Below are 25,247 nucleotides of genomic sequence, written 5' to 3'. Positions count from 1 at the left end.
CTGTGAAAATATTTTTCATCAAATGAAAATGCATTTCTTTTATTTATGCTAATGGTGAAAGTACTGTTTCTATGAGGTATATCCTGTATTGGCTTTAGAATACAACTGAGTGCTAGTTAGGACTGTCTGACAGTGATCCCAGCCTTTACATCGCCTTTCTGATGAGAAGCTGAAGTGCAAGGCTAAGAGGTGTGCACATACCAAAAGCAAAGCATTTTTCCCATAACTTTATCTCTCAAATACCAAGTTTCTTTGAAAAAGTGGAATTGCTGAAACCTATTTCTCTATATGTATGCATCTGATAGCTCAAATCCCTGATAAAAAGTAAGAACTCAAAAAAGTTTCAAATACAGTCCAAACATTTATAGCACGTCTCTCTTTTTCTCTTCCTTTCTTTACTTTCTCTGTCCCTCCCGTGTTGGAGGATTCTTCTTACAGGCTACAGCCTTTCCCCCAGTCAGGGAACTGAAAGGGTCTTTCTCCTCAACTTGTCTGCCAGTTTTCAAGGAACTTGTAGGAGTTTATTAGCTTTCAGACCTTAACCTCTCTGTCAAGTCTGCTCAATAGGTTCAAAAATTATTGGAAGAAGACAGATGTGCATGTAATACAGAGTAATACCAGTCTGTAAATAGAAAATTCATTAGTAGACTGAACTGTTATCTAGCAATAGCTGTAGTAAGTAAGTTACTTAGCGTTTCCAACAATTTAGCAAAGACAATGCTATCTAAAATTATGGAAAGAATGAACATTATTGTGTTCTTGTACTAATCTGAAATGCATGCTGGAGAGCTTTCGGTCATCGGTGATATAACAGTTTCTAAACTGTTTATTTTACTTCCACAAAAGAATAGCACCTTCCCATTTGGAACCACAGTGCTATACGGGCTTATCATGGCATGCACTGATGAAATAGTCTTCTTTAGTTGAGGAGAAAAAAGTCAAGAAGAGTTGTTCTTCTGCTTTTTAAAGGTGAGAATAAGAAGTTACTGAACCAGTTAAAAATTGTATGGAGCTGTGGCATTTTACTGTCCTGACTATGGCAAATATTCTTTTGACATGGCCTCATTTTCTGCCGCAAGAGTTCTGGCAGACGCATTTGGATGCATGCAGCTGCTATGTCTATCCTTAACACCTTTCCAAGGCAGGAGCCAAGGTTAAGCTTTTCAAAGAAAAGCAAATGAAGTGGTGATTTTAACAGATGACAGCAACTAACAACAGAGCATGCCAGCAGGCACAAGGAAGGTGAAGGGTGTGGGAAAAGAAGGTGCCCTCAGCAGACCAGAAGTGTACAATTTGCAAGTACATAGGCTCTCAGTGGCAGGGATGGGCGAGATTTGGCAGGGGAAAGAGAGAACAGGGGAATTTAGATCACAGAGTTTTCATTTGGAGGATTAGGGTGTGGAAGGATGAGAGTGGGATGGCTTATGATTGGAGGAAGCCAGAGTTTTGGCATGGGCTCAAAGGCTCAGGGGTAACAAGGGTTTAAGGAAAAGAGTAGTTGAGAACTCTGGATTACAATTATTTTGAATGTACTGGGAAGGGTTCAAGTTTGTATTTCTGAGATGGAAGGAATGAAGAGCTTCTGGTGGGAAAAAACTGCCAAGGGATGTAGGACCTAGGCTACAGATGTCTGTAAAAATTAGTTATTTAAAGGCAACCACACCCCTCCTCTAAACAAAACACTAATTTGAGATTAAGGATTCACATGTAGCACTTCTTCTGATTCCCTCTATCACGCCCCCTTTTTTGTTTGGAAGTGTGCTCATTAATATTAACAGGGTGGAACACATGAATTAAATCCCCTGTAGCCTCGATGTTAGAAGAAGGAAGATGCAGGAATGGAAAATCAGGCCTTAAGCCCCTCACACAAATTTCAGAAGGCGTTATTACAGAACAACACTGGAAGGTGTCAGAGCCTTGTATGCCACCATGCTTGCAGCAAACTAACTAGAAACCTTTGCTTTGATATCTCTTGATAAAAAAGCAGTATCATACACTGCATAGTCATGGGTGTACTAGGGATAGGTTCTTAGTACACCGTTTTAACAGAAATATATGTATAAAGATTTTGAAAGTACTAAAGCAAAGCAGTACATTTTGGACTTGCAGATTAAAAATGAAAACATCTTCTGAAGACATCCTTATCTTCAAAGGATCTCAGAAAGGATGGAGTCAAGAGTTCACTCATGGGGCGGAGGCCTATGAGAATGGAATTCTGAGAGCATTGAAACAACCTATGCTGAAATAATTGGGAAAGTAATGCTCAACATCAGATCTTCCCACACATTTATTCGTATTAAAATTCAGATTTAATTTTGAATGCTTTGTGATCCTCTCATATTTCATTTTATCAAGTATCAGATTTTAGATTTAATTACTACATGGAATATTCCTAGGAATATTCACACAAATACTCAGATATTTGTACCAGCTGGACTTTGGAAATATACCAATCAATTGGAAGTTTACTAACTGGAACTTTTACAATCAATAAAATCAGCTGCACAAGGTGCAGGGTACTACCTCATCATCCTTGACTGCAGGATGTCCTTAAACAGGAGACTATAGCGTACACATTTCAAGACATAAATTTTTGTTGTGTTACCTGTGTAACTATCTAGATGACAACAAATAGGTTAGAAATTTTGAATCTAATGCTTTCCTTTCTTGCATTTTTTTTATACCTGTTTCTCTTCAAGTTATGTCTGATTTGTACAGAAGGTCAGTGTGCACAGCAGCAAGGATTTGGATTCTATATATATTTTATTGGCTTTTTTTTTTCAGTTAACATTTCAAATGACCATCAGATGCAGAATTACTGGCTGAAAAATATTATGAATGGTTTCACCTAAAGGATAGGAAGTTCACTAATTAGATCAAAATTTCCTGAATACATATTAGCCTGCAATTACTTTGTCTCTACTCGCTGCTCTAAGAGTGGTTTGAAAAATAGTGGTAGTAAAATTTTTCAAGTGGGTGTTCTGTGAATTATGTAACATATAGGATCTTTGTCTAGCCACAAACCTCCCATAATTAGGAATGGGAAATACTGCAGGGTTTATTTCCCTCACACTTAAAAAATATAGGATGGCTGCCAGGGAACTGAAATAATATAGATGCATCACACATTACATTTAATTCCTCAGCCTAAAATCTGTGTGTATGTGCATGTTTTATCTTTTCATTTGCTGTTTCTGTTTGTTTTCTTTTTCTCTCCAACCTTTTCTAAAACATTCAGCTCTTTTCCAAATCATTTCCCTTTCTCTATTTAGTGCTGTGGCTCTCTTTCTCCCCCCCCCCCCCACCCCATTTTTTTTTCCACTTTCTATTGCTCGTGTATGTGCTGTCAACTTTAGTATACTGTACCCTTCAATTGCTCTCTCCTCTGTGTTTTCTCCTCTTCCCTTTTCTCTCATTCTTAGCTATTTATTCCAACTTTCTTTTTATGGACCCTGCAGTCCCTCTTACTACTTGTATTTAAGTATGCAGAGTATTTGAGGACAAGGGATCATTACATCATAAAGTATACATACATAAATTTAAATACTACACTCCTATCTAGTTATAACTGGTTCAAAGCATGTCTTCCACAAGGACATCTTGTATTGATCTGAGAACATAAAAAACAGCACACCTTCACCTTTCCCTGGTGATGTCTTGCTGTAGTTAATTACCCTCATTGTTAAACATGTGTACCTTATTTTCATTCAGAATCTGGCTGCAACTTTGATCAGTGGGTTAATATTACATTTTCTTTGCAAAACTAAGACCTAAAGGATATCTGATACATCATCTGTGTTTCAGTACTTGGATGTAATGTTTAAGTGGCTTTTTTGCCATTATTTTTGAGAAGCAATTTGCTGAGATCTGTAAGGTCACTGAATCATTTCTGATGCTTTTCAACACCCTATCCATGATTTCATCATTCTTTGGTAAGGAATAATTCCAGAACTCTAATTAGCCTTTCAGTATTGGTCACATTAATGCTGTAAGCTTGTGGTTTTTGCTGCGGCCTAGATTAATTTTTGGAACAATTTGGATGGACTTTACCATAGTGGTATCTAGTCACAATTAAAAAAGAAAATGTACTGTGCGCCTTATGAAATGAAGTCAAGAAGCATATGAAAATTAAACCTTGGCTTATAGCTTGTATGTGGACTATGAGTCACAGAATCCCAGAATGGTTGAGGTTGGGAGGGACGTCTGGAGATCACCGAGTTCAATCCCACTGCTCCAGCGGGATCACTTAGAGCACTTTGCACAGGGAACGCCTGTGCCTCCCCTATGCCTGCTGCTGTTTTACAGAGTAGGTGGTTTTGCGCCTCCCTGTTCCTTTTGACCGCATTAAAATTAGTTGTTCAAGTGACCCACTAGTATAACATACTTCTGTTCTGCAAGTACCACTAGCCCTTTATAAAATGGAAAGGATAGCAGCAGAACAGTTCCTATACTGTTACTGGTACCAATCTATTCCTCTTTGCTGTGAGAGATCAGATCACTGCAGTTCTTCATTCTAAAGCCAGCTGGCAGTGTGTTGACAGCAATATAATAAATTGATAATTGAAAGTAATTACATTATAAATAAGAGCCATTAATAATATAATAACAGTTAATATAATAAAGCTCTTACTGCTTTGCTTTACTGCTATAACCTGGATGTTTTATACATTTACTGCAAGTTGGTCCAGATGGAAGCACCTAACCTGAAATGACTGTCCTGTGAAATTTGGTATTCAGAAGGGTCAAGAAGAGAGTGTATACCTATGAAATGAGATTGGCACTTTTAAAAACCATCTCTTCATCAAAACTGTTATGTCTGAGACATAAGGAAAAGTAAAAGTTCAGGAAGGAAAACATCCTTCCTCTTAGTCACAGTCAGGGACTGTTTAGAAGAAGCATCAGACTTTCATCATGATCATGATTCAGAGTTTAAAAATGTCTGAGGGGCATCTGAAATAAATGTGATCTTCCTCTGAAGGGTGAATGGCTGGTTTGATGTTTTCTTTCAGCCTCTTGAAACCCTCTCTATGTGTGAATGGGCATTGTTCCTTCGGGAACACACAGTTAAACCTTAATACGCTGTCAGTGCAAGCCATTTTGTGCAAGGGGCACTAGTAATGAGTGGTGTTTCACAGTAAGGTGTAGTTAGTACAGGGATCAGTCCCTGTAAGAAAAAACAAACATTGGGTTCTAAAGCAAGGCTGTAGTCTACAAATGAGAGCTAAGGAGTCAATAATTATCAAAGCTTTGGAGCTCTATATTCATTGTACTGATTGCCTCCATCTATTTTTACCTTGCAGAATGCAGTCCCATATATACGCTCTCTAACTAACTAACTATAAATGTGATCATTTTCAGGAGCATTTTTTAAGGAAAAAATAGCTAGCCTGTAGACCAGAAATAGTCCAGCTGTGACAGCACACAAGTTTTTGTGAAAAATGTACTCATTTTTCATATTAAAACATATCCTTTAGCTGATGTAGAATTCTTTACTAATATGATTATGCCTGTCACTCCTGTGCCTGACCTAATTTGTCTAAGGTGTTGTCAGATCTTAATTTAATGATAATTTAACTTAGATTCAATATGTGTTAGCCAATATCAGAGTCTGGCTCTATGTATCTGTTTTCTAACACACATTCTCTACAGTAATTTACTACAGTAGCACCGAGTGATAAAGACTATGTCCTTGACAAAGCATGTAGTTTGGAGGAGGAAATTAAGTAGTTTGAGTATGATCCCATACAAGGTTTTATACTCAAATGGGAATGGCATTTGTTTATTAGCAAACCAATGCTTATAAACAAAAACCAACAAAATAATCACAAAATAATCACAAAAACAAAGAAAAACAAACATGCATATATAAAAAGATAGCTTCAGCTGAGTTACTTCCAATTTATGAAAACATATGTAACATATGTTCACTAAATCTAGTGAAAACTCATTGGTGAGAACTTAGTGAACAATCTGCAAGTTTCATATGTGTTTGATCTAGGATTTAGAGTAGTCCATTGGATTGTGTTTTATGTTGGACAGATACAGTCTGAGCAATAGAATTCTGTTTATAGTCACAGACTCATAAAAGAAATAGAGCACTTGTGTTTGTTTGTTTGTTTGTTTGTTTTTAATGAGCTAATGAGTTCAGCTAATGAGTTACCAATGCAATAAGGAACTGTATTTCAGGAATAGATACATCTCAGTTACTCATCCATTGCAAACCTTGCACATCAACTTTTCATACAAAACCAATCTAAGATTATTTTTAAAGTTTCATTTATATTTGCCTCACTATATTAATATGCATATTGCATTCTATTTATCAATGATTTCTGTATCAGAATTACTGAAATCTCAGTCTAGAATATGAACAAGTATATTCAAGACCAATAAAAATAAAGAGCCTTTAAGTATGTGAATTCTCCATCTGCTTTTGCCTAATATTCATGAAGAAAAAAAAAAAGCATAAAAGAATAATGTTCAAAAGCATCTTAGCTGTTGTCCTACCATAATGTTTATATATCTTCTTGAGCACTTTTAGCAGAGTTTTATTAATTTTCAAACTATCAACATCAAACTATCAAAGCAGGTTTCCAGCATGTTTTTCAATAAAATTCAATTAGCTGTATAAGTTATTAAAATGAATTCTGTAATTATAGTCCATAGGCAATGAGTTGAAAAAAAATATTTTTACGACTAAAGGTTATGATCCTGTTCAAATACAAAGCAAACATTATGTCACATACAAGAAAGAAAAAAAAAAGAATACTGACTCAAATCCCAATAAAATTTAGTCTGGTAAGAGAAATTGAGATAATGCTTTAATAAACCTTTTAAATACCTTTAAAAAGCTATGAAATTAATTCACTAGGCATGAGATCTATTAGCTTCGTGGTATACTTTGAGCTACAGATGTGGTGCTTTGTTATAGCCAGGATATCAAAAAGCAGAATTTAGGTTACGTCTATACTGCAGTCTGTCTGCTAAGAAGACCATACTGAGTACTCCCAGTATTAGTAAAACTGCAAGGGAAAGAACAGTGTCAATCAAAAGAGTAGAATATACTGTACCTGTCCACACTAAGGGCACAGAGATTAAGGACTGTGATTCCCACTGATGCCTTCTGTATAAAGGGGAGGAATTTGCAAAGAAACTGTCCAAATTCACTATCTCCAAAAGGCCATTGCTGAGCCAGGAGCTAAAGAGAAGATACAAAACAAGCAGCATATTTAAACAATAGCTTAGCAAATATGTAACAATAACAATTCTTTCTTGTCTTAGACACAATCATTGTAACCTCAAAATTTATGTACTTCAAACATAGAGGCACAGAGGATGAAAACTTAAGTGTTGACCTTATACACTTGCATTGTTAAAGGATCTTTTATGGATGTGCTTCAGCCCCCAATACCAAATAGTGAAAATCTAACTCAGCCCTGTCATAAATGGTTGCGATTACTATGGCCCAGAACCAAGGATTCAAAGCATAATTCATAGTTCATAATGAAATACCTCAGAGCCAAATTCCCATGCTTGCATGCAAGTAGATTCTTGTCATTGTAAATACACCACCATGTCAGTAGACACTGCCAGATTGTTAAGTGTGTGGAGAAGATAGTGTACACACATAATTAGTTCCATATTATGTTCTAAAGGACTAGCTTCATACATGTGGGCTGTACTACCACGCAACAGAAAGGCATCCATTTGGAAAGATGTGAATGAGCGGCTGGGGTTTAGATCAGTATTTCCAAGGAAGCATTAACAAAACAAATACGAAAACATGGATTCCTGTGAATAATTGTGAAAAAATAGTGCATAAATATGAATCTTTCTAGGTGTAACTGTTAATGTATTGAACAAAATACGGGATACAAATGACTTAGGGTAGTTAAAATGGCAGATTATATTCAATGTAAGTAAATGTAATTGGAAAAAAATATTAAGTCCATACACACTGAGCTCTAACTTGGCTAATTCCATTCAGGAAAGAGATCTTACAGTCACCGTGTTCTTTTGAAAATTGACATATCCTTCCCCTTTTGGTGAGAAGGTCACTCTTGCTCTACCTTTTTTAAATTTTCTCCCCTAAGTCTCTGCTGCTGAGCCTTTGTCACGGGTAGGATACTGAATAAGAGGTATGATGAGCAGTTTGTGTGACATAGCCCAACAGTTCTTATGCTATTACCAACTTTTATTGAAGTGTCTATGTAATAAGAAGCATTAGATTTAAAATGAAAAAAAAAAATCCTTGAACTAGACATGTAACTTTGTCAACATCTTGGAGGATGTTGTATCCCAGATAGGCAGGGATCCAATTTTTCAAGCCAATACAAAGTAATTATAGTTTATCTTATTGGATGATTAACTCATTATTAGTTGTGTGCATTCATCATCTGATTTACACGTATATGTAGTGTTACTGAACAAAGGCTGGAACACAGGATAGTTTGACGGTACCCTTTCAGTTTATAGATGTTTTTGTTTGCTTTAGAGGGCAATAGCAAATGGTACACTATTGAGTGGCAATTAGAATCCAAACCCAAGCTTCTGAAAGCTTCTGAAAACTAATTCTGCTGAAATTTTGAAGATACTTAGATCTAGACCTGGGAAGGTTTATATAGAACTTTTTTCAGTGTTATATAACTGAAATAGATTGTAACATCACAACAGTTTTATTTTCCAGTGCATGAGATAGTGATAAACGGGTGGCAAGGCTATCATTTCCAATAAATACAGCATGTGTGATGTGCCAGATTCTAGCTGTCTGTGGGCAAAAACACAAAATGGAAAACAGAGAGCAAGGAACCACACTTATCTACACAAATGCGCAGGGACTGACCCCATTGCTTTCTTCATGCAAAAATTAGTTGGGCTCTTTCAAAAACAAAGTACAAAACCTATGAATCTCATATTTTGTAACCTTTTTGCAATTAAAACTGAGCAAAGATTATACAGTTCAGAATATAATTAAATCAATAGGAATTTTGACTGTAGGTTGCAGAGTTCACTTTCTTGCATATCTATTCTCAGGCCATTTTCATGCTTGGGCAGACCTTATTTCTTTCCTTACAGTCAGTTTGCATTTTGAAAGTTATCTGTGCAGACAGAAGGAAATTTTTTTCAGTAGAAGCTTAGGGTCTGGAAAGTGGTTGTCTAGTAAAAGTGGGTGTATTCTGTCTGCAGAATTAGAAAAAACAACAACTTTTGGTCCTAGCTCAGGACTGTAGTATTCAAAATAAACATTTTATCACTATTTAAATTATTCTTAAATTGAAATATAATATTAATCACAACCTTTGATAATATAAATGTTACTGTTAAAGTTCACATACGTCTTTATCTGACTGAAGGTAGGAATTACCTTTCTGCTTTTTCACAGCATGAGATTTTCAGAATATTCAGATGCAGAGTACAGGATGTTTATTGCTGAAGCAAGCTATTTAATACTCATTGAAAGCTAGGTTTCTAGTAATTGAACTTCTCTTTAGAGTCACTCCTCATTTGCATTTTCACATCTCTTGTTTATACCCATTCACCACAATGCCAAAGTACATGTGCTTTTTTTTTTTTGCTTTTTTTTTTTTCCCCAAATACTGCCTTAAATCCTGGAAGCTGCTATCTACAATATGCTGTATAAGTTTCTCTAGCACCATATTCATATTGTTATTTGATCACTTGTATTTCAGGACAGATTTTAGCAATTCATAACTTTCAGTCAACTATGAACCAAACTTACATGTATGACTGCTATTTAGATAGGAAAGGCATTATCCACTAGGCAGTATATTTTTACTTGATTATTTTTTCTCTTTAGTTGAATACTAAAATGAGATTTCTAAAAATAAGCCATAGGATCAATCCAAATCTGTCTACTCACTATTTGAGAGTGATACAATATAAATGTTCCATTTGCTCTTGTTCTGTTGCTGTTTCTTGCTGTATGTTTTCTAGCATACTGAGAATTCTTTTCTTCTTCAAGGAGAACCAAGAAACTTACTTACCATCAAGACCCCAGCAGACAGAATGCAAGCATCTTTGCAATGGTATTCCAGTTTAGGACAATCATATTTAATGTAAGCAAATCCCTCTTGTGCCAGAGGCTAGTTAGTGGATCACTAGAATTGGTGATTTAACTATTGTCAGTAGCTTCAGTAATAAAGGTAATGAAATTATGCCTGCAAGCTGTTGGATAGTTCCTTTGATTTTATCTATACAAACTGAATGAAATACATTGAAAGCTCCAGCAAAATTATTTTCTGGATAGATTGGCTATATAATAACAAAAGTTTCAGGGCATATTTCTGCCTTTTGCCAAGAGCTCTTGCATGAGGTTTATGTCAGGGGCTGCGTAAAAGCTGTTGGAGAAAGAAAGGCCAGTCTGAATCCAAGGTGGTTCTCCAACCCATTCTCACCATGTGGAATATCAGCTTCAAATTCTCAACAGTCAGTAATCATATGGTGTCTGGGTTCGGGTAAAATCGGAATAGTTTGCAGGCACCACTGGGTGAAGGCTAAATTAGAAGTGGCAATGCCAAGGTAAAGAGGCCTCAGCAGTCTTTTACCAATTGCCTGTGCCAAGCAGAGCCCCAAAACTGATTTACTATTACAACTCACACTCTAAGAGGCAAGAGAAAGACAGCCACCTCTTCTCTTATGTGCACTGACCGTGACTGTAGCATATACTCAGCAATAGAAATGAACAAGCACTTTGTACTGACTGTGAAACTCTTACTACAAAGCTCAAAAAGAAAAGGTTCAAAAAGAAAAGTGTTGTACTTGAAAAAGGTTCACTTAGTCATTACTTCTCACAGGGAAGCTTTATCACAGTTTCAGCATGTACACATCTTCCCTGCACCCCAGGAAGCTCTCCTTTTTTAAGATGAAAAGTATTCTATTCCTTTTGTTTCTTACACTTTTCCACTAATTGAAGTACCATCAGTACCAAATCATCAGACATTCTTTTCAAGTTGATTTTAATCAAAATCACTAGGATCAGGATTAAGTTATTTGATTTTTAAGATTAACTTTGCAAACATTTCCATGGGTATACTCCATTATCATTCTACATCGGCTATGCATTCATTACTTCCCTTTGGATCAGGTGCCAGTTTTTTCTTCAGGAGATATTTTTAGTCTTATCCCATCTGTGGTTTTACTAATTTTACATCAAAACAAGTCCATTGCCCTCTGTTCTACCCTAGCAGGATACAGAAACTTCAGAGGGAAATATCACATTTATTTTGTATGAAAAAGTGGGCACAGAAGTTCAATTGAATTAGTCCTGATTTACTTAGGCTCAAGATAAGAACTGGGACTACTGTCTGTGCTCTTCAAGTGCTTTTGCATGTTTTTAACATCCAGACAAAATGGGGATAAAATCCTAGCATATTACGTTTCCTCTCAAGCCCCAGGGATAGGAGGAATCAGGCTGATTATCCTAGCTTGTATCCTAGTTCTCCATGACTTGGTCAAATGGATTCTGCTTTTGCAACCCCACTCTCAAAATAAGACGTGGCAAAGGAAATACACTTTTTCCCACGTGTAGTTGCAAATGTGTATTTCATAAGGTTCAGCTGTGGTGCAATTCGTGAGCGAGAAGAGTGTAGCCAACAGCATATTCTTACACTGAATTCAGAAACCAAAATTTCAAGGTTCTACCGTCAGTCTTGAATAACTACAGTAAGTGACTAGAAAGCTACAGCTTCCTTGAGCATCCCCTGGTCTCTGCTCCTTTATATGGCCTCTCTGCCCTGACTGCAGCTTGGAACAAACAAGACAGCAGTGCTGAGAACATTCCTTTGCAATGATTTTTAAATGTCACTCAGTTGATTTTATTCTACTGCCACTGCTATTTTCTAACCCCCATTAGTATTCTAGCTGATGTACAAAACACAGATAAAGTCCCACTGTGCATCTCAAGCAATTTATATATAGTCTAAAAGAGAGAATGTTATAATCTAACCACACGAGCATTCACCAGTACATGCTCGTATGCATCCACAGTGTTTATCTATTTCTAGGCTGATACTGTGTGTTTACAGGCAGATGATGACCCTGGAGCTCAGCCCAAAATAGATGGACTGGGTTGGGTGCTGGATAGGAAATGTCTCTGAGCTGCTCTGTGAAAACTGCTTTGGTTCAATAGCTACTTGTTAGGAGGTCGTCTCTCCCTGCCACATAGCACTGAGGATGAAAGAAAAGGTTTTATTGTACCTGCCTCTTCCTGCTCTTATCTCATGCTAGTGCTCTAGAGCCTTCCTCTTCTTTCTGTATCTTCTTGGAACCATTGCTGCGCTGGCACACAAGCTCTGCTTCCCAGAAACTTTTTCATACAGGTAGTATTTGCCCCCATGCACGATACATCTCTGAGTTTCATGGCCTTTAGGTGTTCAGTGATTCTGGTGGCACCACTCTGGCAGCTAGGGTTTCAACTCTGTCTTCAGCAGGACAAACAGAAATACCTTCTTTATTCTGTTCATCCTGTGCAGTGATGGAGACCAAACCCGCAGACTGCTGGTTGTTTATATAACTTCTAGTTGCATAAGTTACCGTTGCCTGCTAACTGTGGAGTTACAAAATCGGTGTATTCCTGGGTGATTTCGTTGCCTTGCAACATAGCACAGAATGAAAGACAAGAGAAATTACTCTTTGTCAGATCACATGGGGTTTTGTTTTTTCAGGCAAGTTTCCTGTGGGAGATGTTGAGCTTTGTAAGTGCAGCTGTGTCTTAAGTTATCATCTACACTTATGTAGGTCCTTGCAAAGTACATCTGCTTCAAGGCATGGGCCAAATATGATACCCGCTCTTTTGGTTGGAATTCAGGTGGAATGCGACTGAACACAAAAGTGTCCAAGGTCTGTGCCACTGACTTGACTGCATTAAGTGACAAAAGACAGTAATTGTGACTGAGGCTTTCCTCCTGTCTCCAGTCTGTGAGACCAGTTAGAAGGAGGGGTGGGTTCAGTCTCCCGCTTGTTGCATTTTAATTGTGGTATTTTGACTCAGTGACTCAACCAGGATCATTCTGTCCCCATGAAACCTCACAGTACAAGAATTCACTCCATACTTTCAAATCTTTCTCGTCTTCCCGCAAACCCTGCATCCTAAAGAGAACTGAATTGCAGGACAATACTCATCCATTTCTTTCTTGGGACCCACAGACTGTTGCTCACCCCACATGCATGACTCAGCTCTGCTCCACCACTTTGCTGGCACAGAAAGCTGCAAGGGTGAAAGAAGAGAGAAAAGCGCCTGTCTGGAAGTATTCCTTCCCTTCCCACTGCTGGAGTGAAAAGCCTCAACTTTGGGAAGGGCATTGAGTAGAGGAAGACAGCAAACAGGGCAAGACTCTGTAAAAAGGGAACAAGACCACCACTGGGTATATCAAGGTGACTTAATAGTTCAGACTCCTGCTGACTTTAGTAGTTTGCTTATACTTAGGATCATGATACTGCCACGTTCCAGAAGGCACGTGGCATCTCTTCAGCTGTTCTTTGCAGGAAATATATCCCTAGTTTTGCTACAGCCAACAGCTGCCCTCTTTCCACTGTCTGAGTGGATAGAAGTCTGACTGTCTATTTTCTGGAAGGAAGAAAGGTTATGTGGGGATGCGGGAGTACCATCAAAAACATTTTTTCTTCTGAATTGCCCTATCACAGCTTTTTCCACTCATCTTTTCCTGCTGAGTAAAATGGGAAGTCATTTTCTCCCACTTAGGCAGCTAGGGAAAGGACTGTAGAGTTTTTACACAAGAGAAAATATATTATACTTTAAGAGATCCTGAAAGGTAAGGAAACAAATGCCCTGATTTTGAAGCAGAATGTTCTGTCTCAACTAACAGCTAAAACGATAAATCCTAAGTTTTACATTCTCTTTAAAATGTTTATATTTATTACAAAAATCTACTTAGCAGCCAAGCATTCCTGACATCTCCCTGTGGTATTTTTGTTGTTTACAAAGTAGGATTAATTTTTTTTTTCTTGTTCTGCGGTGATGGCTAACTTCCCCCCCATTTAGGTAGACTACTTTTCAAGCTGTGCAGCTCTTTTTCAGGCAAATGAGCTGCAAGGTCTGTTTATGTGCATGGTGATCTGCTGAAAAGAACTTTTTCAATCCCTGAACAAAATATTGCTTTTCTTATTCTTCAACCTGTGTTGTCTTCTTTGTGTTGCTAAAAGAGGGTGACAGTATTGCTATGAAATTACAGCAAAAGTGGTAAACCCTGGATATGCACAGTCAAAATGGTTCTTTGTTATCTGTAAAATTCAGCTGATTGAAAAATGACCAGAGTGAGCATACTAAAATATTCTACTAAACCTACAGTCTCTAGGTACTGTACAGTATTACAGATCCACAGAGCAGCAAGACAGGCACAAGATGTGAAACTGAAGAAGAGAGAGGAGCTGCCTGTGCATTGAAAGGAATATATATTCTCCCACAGTCTCTGGGTTGGCCATTTATGTACTGGACAGCCATTACTTAATGGCAGAGTGGATCTTGAATGGAGCCCTAGAACATAAACCCTTCCTTACCTCCTGCCTTGGAGTGCATGATACACATTCTGCTAGGAAGCTGTAGTCTGCAAATGGAGAGAACAGATTCCGGGTATACTAACACTTGCCCCTTCCCTCTTCCATTTTGGGTGATTTGTGCCTCCAGGACATGACAATCAATACCTGTGCTACCTCTAGATTTCTTTAATGTATGGTCGCTACATGGGGACATACACCCAAATCATAGTTCATGTTCTGAGCAAGTAATATTGATTTCTGCAGCACACCGGGCTACCGTCTTTGTGGAAGCACTGCCAAGCATTCAGCAAAAGCTGGAATGCTGTTAGGTTGGTGGCCTCAGAGTTTCCTACTAGTGTTTATACTTAATTGAGAGAGACACTCTGCACAGGGGATGAATTTTGTTTGTAAAGGTGGGTTTCTCTTCTAAGTAGACTTAACTTTGTGTGTGCTGTGGGCTTGGCCTTATATTCCTTTGGCACAGAAGTGTAACTACTGTGGGTGTCACTTGCTCAATTAGTCCACATTATCACTCCTGATGCATTTCTTTATCAACCTTGTTTATATATATTATTAATTCTGACAGTAAAGGCAATCAGATACACCAAATTGTGATCTAGAAGGGGGGGGGGGGGGGGGGGGAGAGTCTAAAACTTGCACATTTGCTCTGGCATTGAAAAATGTTCATGACTAGAAATGCCTCAGCTAACTCTTCCTTTATGGAAGAGCAAATGGCTGGGAATGCTTGCTTACTGCCTGCATTTCTACATTTAGCTTTATAATGTTCAAGGTAGACTACTCAGATTTAGATGCTGTTGTAACTATGTAAACATGAACACCAAAAAAAACCACCTTAGGCCACTAATGAAAACACCACTGTGTTGAGCTGTTTGAGCAGTGGACACTCACACCTTTTTATTCTTGGTAGATGTCTTTCACTTTATATCGGTAAAATAATTAGGGAAAAGTTTGGTAATCACATTCAAAGAAAATTAATTTGCTTCATCTATTTTTTTTAAATAATATAATGACTCAAGAAGTTAAGAATAATAAGATGTAAGGTGATATAATTAACATCAATCCTATGTAGGTCATTTTTCAATAAACAGAACTCATTTAAATATTTTTCTGGAAATTGCATTAAAATGGAAGCAGAGACAGCTCAAGGCTTCCCAATAATATCTTTAAAGCTGAACTTTGCCATTCCAAAAGTGAGAGCCTGGGCCCGGAATGTTTCTAGCTCTACAAGCTCAGGAAACTTTTTCTGTTTCAGAAACAGGAGAGTTTTTTTCTCTGGTGAGCAGCTGTTCTTGCTGTTGCTCCAGCCGGGGATTAGCCAGTGATAGCAGCAGCCAGAGCTCTAGCACAGCCAAGGTGACAGCAGTGCTACAGATAGGCTGCTGCTGCTGCCTCTGTATAACCTTAAAAAGGTGACTTTTTTTTTTTAATAGGAAGCAGTCCTCTAAAGAAGCCTTCATGCATTGGGTCCAAACTTAACCTATTTGTTACAAATGGGTAATGTGGGTGATGCAGCAGCTTCCCGTAATGTGCTCTGCCACCTGATTCTGGAAAAGGAGATATGAAACCTCTGTCTCTTTCAGTGCCTTAGCCCTACCTCTACAGCACCATGAAACATTAGAATTATATTTCCTAGTCTTCTTTTCACCGAAAATAAGTAATTCTTACTGATATGAAGGTTTCATTATTTCACATCATGAATAGCTGAGATGTGTATGTTTTACGTTGAGGAAACTATTTGGGTCTCGGTGTTATAAATGAGATTAAAATTAAATTGTCTTAGAACGAGTTGTTCAGTCCATTAAGGCTGGATTTATAATTGGCACCCTTCCTGTAAAACTCAATTTGTTACAATTTTTAATATTGATTTGATCCTACAAGTGAATATACTAGAGGTAATTAAGCCTGATGGGACTTTAATACATTCAGAATATCTTCAAAGAAGGCTAGTGAGTATTACTAACATCTCAATCCATTTAACAAATTGCTAAGGGGAATCCACCATATAATTACAGTAATTCAGGAAAGTAAGTGGGAATTTTTGAGTCTACTGTACAGTGAAGAAAGGATAAAAATGTCAAACACCTGTGACCATATCTTTATCCGACATAAATTGTATGATTTTTTTTTCTCCCCAATGTCACATCATTGTTAATTGTATAAATGCATAACTTAATCATGGATTCAGTCCTCCTGGGACCTTACATTTTCAATTACTATAATCTTATAACTTCCTCTTTTTTAAGATCTGTGAAATTGATATGGATCTCAGTAACATTAACTACTTCTCTTCTGAGAGTCATTTCAAAATAGTTAAAGCTACCTTATGTTTCAATTATACATATTTCTGATATTACAGTGTAATTACATAGTATTACAAGTTTTGATGTATAGGATGTGGCTATCTTAATACTATACTATTGTGTTCTTTTTTTTAACATGCAGACCAATGCTTGCTTTACTCTGATTCTGATTTTAGAGCTGTTCTGTCCTCCTCAAAATGAAGATCAAATCTATAAGGTTTTGTTTGACACCACTTATTCATATAGGATATTAATATATGACCCAAAATGAGGCTTATTCTAAAGCTAAAAGAATGTTTAAAATAAAGTTCAAAACTAAGTATATAAAATACTTAAGAAATTAAGATTTAAAATAAAAAGGAAACTTTTTTTTTCTTGAAATACTGTCACTTCCACTTTCAAATGGTTATATTTCCAGTGGCCATCTTTAAGATTGTCACTCCAAAAGGGGAGCTAAATGATGCCACAGATTTTAGGATCCCTTGAGATATAAACAGGAATACCATCTAACAGACTTTAAAATCAGCTTCTAATGTAAGTAGACATATTACTGAATGGTTTATATGAAAAATGTACTACAAATAGTAACTTCATTTCTTAGCATAAGTAAAACCATTCCATTATAAATGCTACAGATGCTTCCCTGTTTCGAAATACATGCAGGTAACCCTATACAGCAAGGTGGTTATATATGATAATTTCTAAGAAAACAATTTTTTAGGTTCAAGCTGTCAAAAAGTACTAAAAGACAATCTTTCAGTTCTGCCTTCTTGCATGTGGGAGTTGACAGACGTTGATGTCAAGGGGCTGTGGTTTCATTCACAGCCTTATCAAATTAGCATTATCAGCATTATCAAATACTTCTCTGCAGTCCAGGAAGATATTTTGTTATAGTCTATGGTCATTTTGTTTGTAGGGAGCTATTCGGGACCACAGTTTGTCATATAAGATATAACAGTGAACCTATGGAAGGCAAAAGATTGTCAGAAGATTAATTGGAAAAAATACATATTTCAAAGCAATAAAGGGAATATAAAAAAAAAAAAAAAACAATAAAGGCAAAATTAATTCCATATTTCCAGTCCTCTTTCAATGTGAAGAAGCAGCAGAGCTCTTGAAAAGCAAGAAAAAACTGTGTGGTGAGAATACTTGTTCTTTCCCAAACTTAGTTTGGATAAAAAAATGGGCCATTTTTCCTGGGAAGTTTCTTTTCAGAAATTCCACCAGGAATAAGAACACTGCCCTAGCAAATATTCATAAAGACATAGGGATAATTTCCCTGGGAGGAAACAGTAATGCACTGTGGGAGATGTAGTTCAGTAAGGATAATGAAAACAATTCACTAAGGATAATGAAAACATGCAGAACTCCAGTCCCATGTCCCACCACGCATCACACAGCTATGAAAGACACAGGGGAATGTCAAACCAGGCAAAGGCTAATGTACGCATCAACTTGATAATACAAAATATTTTACTTTTACATTTCCATTAAATCACCTGTGTTATTATTCACAGTCTATCTCCTAATTTCAAATTCATATTATGTTAAAACCAGTTAAAGTTAAAAGATTTATGTGTAATTTATACTACTGTAAGATCAGAATCGGGTACTACACGTTACCATAGATTATATGCCTCTGTACAAATGACATATGCACATATATATATTTTTTTAATTGGTTAATGAATTCAAGTTATGATGATCTTGTTGTGTCAATGCCTGCATTAAAATGCAGGTCAAGTTATGATGCCAATGGTTGTAATAGTTGTCACTGTTTCTTTAATTTAAAAATCTGTTTTGAAACCAGACAACACTAATAATTATGAAGTCATGCATTAATATGCTTTGTTTTAAAGGTATGCCATTAAAAGTTAAGTCTCTGGAATTTTTAAGGGCCAAAACGTGAGGAATGTTTTTTTTTGGTTTTGTTTTTCATTATACTCCTTAGTGTTTTATTTACTGTCAGCAATGCCTTAAGTTTTTTACAAAAGAAAAAAAAAAAAAAGAAATAAAAATTATAATATCCTATCAGCTATGGACTTGTGTATAATCCACAAGGATACACATAGAAGCTTACAAAATTCTTTGAAGACTTTCTAAAACAAGTTAACGTCTTCGAGACAGATATATTGAAAAAGGACTCCGTTCTGTTCACTCATACCTGTCCTGGAATCATGCAAGTTTGTCACACTGACAAACATATATTGCATTAGAAAAAGCTATGTTTACTTTAAGTTTTTGCTTGATTAAGCAAATTAAAACTGGGACAGAATTGCTGAGAACCCTTTTAATGCTTTGAGAGATCCAGATGAAATTTGTTATTTCAAAAATGTTCTGTGATATAATTAACCTTACTAACCCTGGAATAATTTTGGAAATCTGCTACTTATGAGTGTTAAATTAAAACCTTAACTCTCAGTGTAACTGACATAGTCACTCTCCACAAAGTCATAACATAAAACTCGCTGATCACAGAGAGTATTTTCTGTAAAAACATAAAGTAAGGAGAGGATATTCCAAAAATAGCAACTATGCTTTATATAATGCTTTATGCCCATCAAGAAGGGGAACAGTCTATAAAAAGTCTATTCTCACAATTTGTTTTGCTAACTATAGTAGCTATAATAAATGAAAAGTTCCTTGAAATACCCAAGGCTATGGTTTGGTTAAGAGCTAGGAGCTACATCATCTTTAAAGGAAGATTTTGTTTTTCCTTTATGGAGGTGACACCTGAGAGCAAGGACTTGGTTGCAGAGTGAAAGTGTGATATACTTTTTTAAAGCAGTTCATTGACAAAATGCACTATTTAGACAAAGAAGTAACCACAGAGAACAAGTGTATTTGTAAGGAAATTACAAGTAAAATGTATTGTTGTTGCATCCTACCTTGTACACAATGATAGGAATATCAATGACAATATAGATAAGGTCTCCTAGTGCCAGACTGGCTATCAGTGCATTCGGGCCATTCCTCATACACTTGTTCTGGTAAATGATCCTCAGCAGAGTTGCATTCCCAACCATTCCAACGATGAAAATAGCACAAGATACCACCGTGTTAATGTATTTAAAAGTTTCAGCAATCTTAGTCTGCTGGGAGCATTTGACAGATTGGTTGATTACCAGGGGCCGTCTGGTGGTGAGGAGCATGCTGGAGTCAATCCCTGAGAAAGTGGGAAGGTTGTTTCCCAGATCACTCTGGTTGGCAGCATCTCTGTCAGAGCTGTCACTGAGGACAAATCCCGAAACAAGCAGCAGCAAAGAAACTTTTAAACATAAGGCTTCCATCCCGAAGTCCCAAATGAGCAAATTCAGTGAGAGTTTTTTTCACTATCTCAGTGAGGTACTTCTCACTTCTTCACCTGCAGAGAAAAACAATAAGGAAAAACAAACAAAAAAAGAAACAGAATCAGTAGACCCAGCAGGGTAACACATCCTGCTTCTCACTTAGGAAGAAAGCTATTTGGATGTAATTTCTACAACACATATATATAAAGACATGCTTGTAATCATTGTGCTACTCTGAAATCTAGATTACCCACATCCATTAATTCTGACAAAACTCAGAGATGAGATCCTGCAGGATCCTTTAACTTTAGACAGAACTTGTGCATGAAAGAACACAAAGGGGTAGATGAAGTTCTGCTTTAGAATATAGTCTTCCAAGAAAAGTATACCAGCAAAGGGAGGCCTTGGGGACTGCTGTAAGATATTTTAACTAAAATAAAGTATGTTCTAAAAAGTAAGGTAACACTGCATTAGTAATTACAGGTACTACATTTGTCAATTTTTGAGTGTTTTTGATATATTGCAACAATGATGCTTTATATTATTTTTCTCTGGCTTTATAATTACCTGGATTTTAAATGAAGACTGATAATACATATATATCACATCAAATTTTGAACTGGACTCAAAGTCCCTGGACATTATGAGGAAGACTTTTATAGTCTCAGGGTAAACATTTGACCACATATGTCAATTTATTGTAATAAAAATAAGTCTTTGGTTCCTGAATAATGTAAGTGCTGCTCATGTTGCAGTCCTTATCCATGGCAAAGTTGACTATAAAAAAAATTAAGCTCTTTTAAAGATAAAAAACTAGTTGGTTTAGTATTCTAAGTGATAACTCCTGACATTTCCAGATAGGAAAGGAGGCAGTAGCATTCCACCCCTGTGACTGGGAGTGTGCAGCCTCAGAGCTGCTGGTCGCTGCGGCAGGGGGCAGGTAGCACCTCCAGCGAAACTTCCCTAGGTTACAAGCCAAGGAGGACACTCTCAAGTCCAATTCCTTGAAGCCTTGGTCTAATTTAGGATAAAGATTTTATACATGGCTCATATCTGCAAAGCAGGACAAAATGCTACAGTGTTGCCAAAAAAAGAGTAGAAAGTTTAGTATTTATAACTTTCTGATTTCTAGGGACTCACATGAAGCAATTGGGAGGATCCTTTTAAATAAATGAATCCTAATTTCATTCCCTATGGGCCTATTAATTCAGAGTTTATAGCAAAAATTTACAAGAACGTGGCAGACAATTTGCTGATAGTAGTTCTGAATGCAGCCACACTATAAATATTTACTACTTCTGTTGTGTGTCATCTGTTAAAGTGTGTGTGTCTCTATACAGCAGCGTATGCAATGTTTAGTCTGAGTATTCCTGTCTGCTGTGTAGGGTGCTATCTCTCACAGACCAGTCATCCAAATTTACGGTCTTCTATCTTGGTGTATCTGAGATAGTGATCTGACCAGCCGTGAGTACCTGTGCACTTGATTTTAAAGTTTAATCAGTTAGATAGCAAATCCCTCTTACCTAAAAGCCTGATACAATGGGCAGTTAGCAATAGCGTGATCTCAGTGCTTTTGCCTTAGGATTCTAAGTCGTATCAGAAATAACAGGCATGTTTTACTGCAACTCTTTTCAGGCAAGCATTAGTACTTTTATTATTTGCTATGACTGCTGTTCTCCAATTCACAAATGGAAAAACTGAATCAGTAGTGATTTAAACGACATTTCCAAGTTTGTACTTGCCCAAGTAAATGTGATACAGCTATGGACTGAGCCCACAGCTTGGTTGCTGTATTAGTATCCTCCTTATTTAATGATGTTTTCCTGTGAAAACTTAATATACACACCTCATTTGAACATACTGGTCGCATGGCAATGGTGCATGCAGCATGCGAAGCTGGGAACAGCATCGCCAGCTGCCATCTCTTCCCTCTCCCAGAAGAAACTTTCCCGTAAGAAGCAAAACTACAACTGTCTTTTTTAAAAAAATGATTTATAAGGAAGGCCACTTTCCTACGGATTCCTGACAAATCCTTCATTTGCTTGGCGTATTCTCCAAGTGTCCATAGGGCCACAGAGCACACAGCTCGCAGGCGGCCTGCCCTACGTGCAGGGCTGTGGGTGCCCGAGGCGCGGAGGGGACCCGCGGGCCGGGGGCGGCCGCTGTGGGGGAGCAGAACCCGGGGACAAACCGGGGACAGCCCCTGCCCGGGTCACCGCAGAGCGGCAGGAAAGAGGAGCCAAAACGTAACCGGCGACCGGTGTGCCCGAAAAACTGCTGCGGAGCCCAAGCAGGGCACTGATGGGTTGATGACCGGGGTGATGCCGCCCCGGGGTGATGCCTCCCCGCTCCCCGCCGCCGGGACATCGGCCCCGACACGGACCCGGCGAGGCAGGGCAGCCTGCGGAGCTCTTCCACAGGGTTCCCACGCCGAGCTGCGTTTCCTACCGGAGAGCCCAAGCTCTCTGCCTGTCTGCCCCCTTCCCTCGCCCCCGCCGGCAGCCGGGCGGCCGCAGCAGCCGCTCGCCGTTCCCTGCCCTTAGCGGGGCTGGGAGCGGGGCCACTGGTACGGGGCGCCGCGCACTCACCCCAGGCGTGCCTCCGCCGCCGGCCCCGCGCTCATGCTGCGCCTGCTGCTCCCGGGAGTTGCCGCCGAGCGGCTTTTCCTGGGATGGTCTTCCCCGAGCCTCTGACTGGGTGGGATGGAAATCTCCACCTCCGCTCAATCGGTAGCGGGAGACGGAGCGGAGAAGGCAGAGCGTCCTCGCTTCTCTGCCCCCTCCCCCAATTAAAACAAGCCTCCAGCCCGAGCGGAGCCCCTGCCAACGTTAAACACAAAGGCTGCCTCCCGGGCACGGGGGGAACGCTGAGCCCTTTAACTGTTTCCTCGCTGAAACGGAGCCTAACGACTTCGCTGCGCTCGGTAGGGCAACAGCCTTTGGGAATCCATCCCCTGCTGCAGCTGCCTCCTGACAGCTAGTAGGGTTCACGCAAAGGTTGTGTGTCTGATTGAATCAGACGACTTAACAGCCACAAGCAGAGCAGGGAAAAATATCCCGCGACTAAATACACAGCTTTTGCGTTTCATTTTCCCCGGACTCGGTCAGGATTATGTTTCCACGACGATCAGTACAACTGGATGTGTAAGAGTTTCAGAAACTCTGCATCTCGGGGTGTCATTTGCTGTGGTCCGTCCAGGACACACCTCGGCAACACCTTTTATTTTTCAAGACCAAAAATGCACGTACAAAAATAAAATTGTAGCATTTTCTGTCATTCATATGTTTCTTATTACCCTTCTTCTGCTAAGGTAGTGATACAGAAAAGTTACTCAGAAAAAGTGGAAGTTCTGTTAAAGTTAACAATCTTTTCTCATATACTCATATACCAGAAAGTGAAGCTTGTAGTGGAAACAGTTTCAAGTTCCCTTCATGCTAACAAGTTAACAAGAAATTTTCAGTTCCTTTCTTGAAACTTTTCAAGATCCTCATTTCATGGCAAATTTCCATCTGGCTGTACTACAGAAATAATTTTTCTAAACATATCTGGGCTTCTTTTGAATCCAAAAAGGCAATCTTCCTAAATATGATATAAAAATACGTGATCCTAAAAGAATAAGAACAGCCTGAAAAGAACAATAGAAAACGTGATGCCCAGTGGCCTCCAGAGTTAAGATATTTGGCCATAAATCATGTAAGAAATTGTTTAGGCTTTCTGAGTACTGCATAGTTTGAAGAATGTTTCTGTAGACATTCCTTTAAATTATCTGTTAAACCTTGAATTAAAAAAAAAAAAAAAAAAAAAAGGCATCTGAAAGCATCTTGATCAACTGGAACAGCAATACTTTATTTGCTCTAGAAAGCCATCTCAATTAAATGTGTCAAGACATGAGATCTTTGAAGGAATGTAAATGTTCAAGCTGAGAATCACAGGAAGCCCACTGCTTGCAAATCAGTAGAAAAGTTTAATTCAAAGCTTCACGTTGCCTTGAATTTGAATGAATACTGACAAGCCATTGAATTGTCCATACACTATTAATAAAAGATATTTAAAAATTCTTTATGGTTTGGTCATAGATACTTAGCATCAATGATATGTTTTGTCAAGAATCATGTGTGTGCTAATTTGTTGGAAAAATTGTTGAAGAACTAGAAAGGGTGTAGTTAAAGATCATGAGCGTTTTATGGAGTGCTTTTCTGATGAAGTTCTTGAGTCTGTAATATATATTCTCCAGACATTCTTAACACCCCTTTCCCTTCCTTGGATCATTTTACCTCTATGTCCAAAAAACTAGAATTGCTTACTCAACAAAATGAAAATGATATCTGACTTTCAAACACATATTTTTCCTTCCAATTCATAATTCCATTAATTTGGAAGGTTTACATCATATATTCAGACACTGATATGCCTAGCTACATTTACTATTAAAAAGTATAATAAAATTTACTAATGCTGTTAAAGATAACTTTTAAAATATGAAAAAAAGAGAGCTATTTATTACCACTGTGAATTCCTCTGTTATTGCCAACCCACATAAGTGGTATTAATTATTAGAAATTACTGAATTGCTCATAGCGGTTCTCTATTCTTTGTTGTTGTTTTTGTTGCTTATTTATTAATTAGGCCTTTGTTCTATCTTTAATCTTGTCAGGTGTGTAAAACTGAGTTAAATTTCTGTTTTAAACTCAGTTAAATTCAGAAGTTGTTCCTGACTTTTTTTTTTTAACCGTGTTCAGGAAGCAACACGAAAAAGGAATTTACTATATACGAACTATTCAAAAACTGCAGTTGCAAATGCAGTTGACTTCAGCTACCAAGAAAAGTGACCTAATGCATTTTTTTACACCGATATATTTTTAGGTACTAGAAACACTTTCACCATTGTTGTAGGACTACTATCCTGTGCATGCATTCTTTTATGGAAGAGCTCTTGACTGGTGGCTCTCTCTCCCAGAATCATTGCCATGGGTGTTTTCTCTGACCTCTTCTCTTCTGTCTCTTCAACAAACTACTCAGCTTGTCTTGTATAACTGCAAAGATTGAGAGTAAGGGCAACATACTAGTCTTGTTACACCATAACAGTTACACACTGACCCCTTTTACATCTGTTTTAAGGATA

At 37.9% G+C, this 25,247-nt stretch overlaps 1 protein-coding gene across 1 annotated transcript in view; it reads right to left on the bottom strand.

Moving 5' to 3' along the window:
* EDNRA (endothelin receptor type A) overlaps positions 1 to 23,051 on the bottom strand; it is a 34,172-nt gene extending 11,121 nt beyond the window's left edge. Inside the window, exons 1-3 of the mRNA XM_068680909.1 lie at positions 22,714 to 23,051; positions 19,724 to 20,199; positions 7,071 to 7,198 (exon numbers count right to left, since the gene is read on the bottom strand). Of these exons, the coding sequence (XP_068537010.1) occupies positions 7,071 to 7,198; positions 19,724 to 20,125 (530 nt within the window). The 5' untranslated portion in view covers positions 20,126 to 20,199; positions 22,714 to 23,051. The remainder of the gene's footprint in view (positions 1 to 7,070; positions 7,199 to 19,723; positions 20,200 to 22,713) is intronic.
* Between the last annotated feature and the right edge of the window lie 2,196 nt (positions 23,052 to 25,247).

This window comes from Anas acuta, chromosome 4 (genome assembly GCF_963932015.1).
Source record: "Anas acuta chromosome 4, bAnaAcu1.1, whole genome shotgun sequence".
In the NCBI taxonomy this organism is placed as follows: domain Eukaryota; kingdom Metazoa; phylum Chordata; class Aves; order Anseriformes; family Anatidae; genus Anas; species Anas acuta.
The sequence above is the reverse complement of the archived record's forward strand: the minus strand, read 5'-3'. Positions and strand labels throughout refer to the sequence as shown.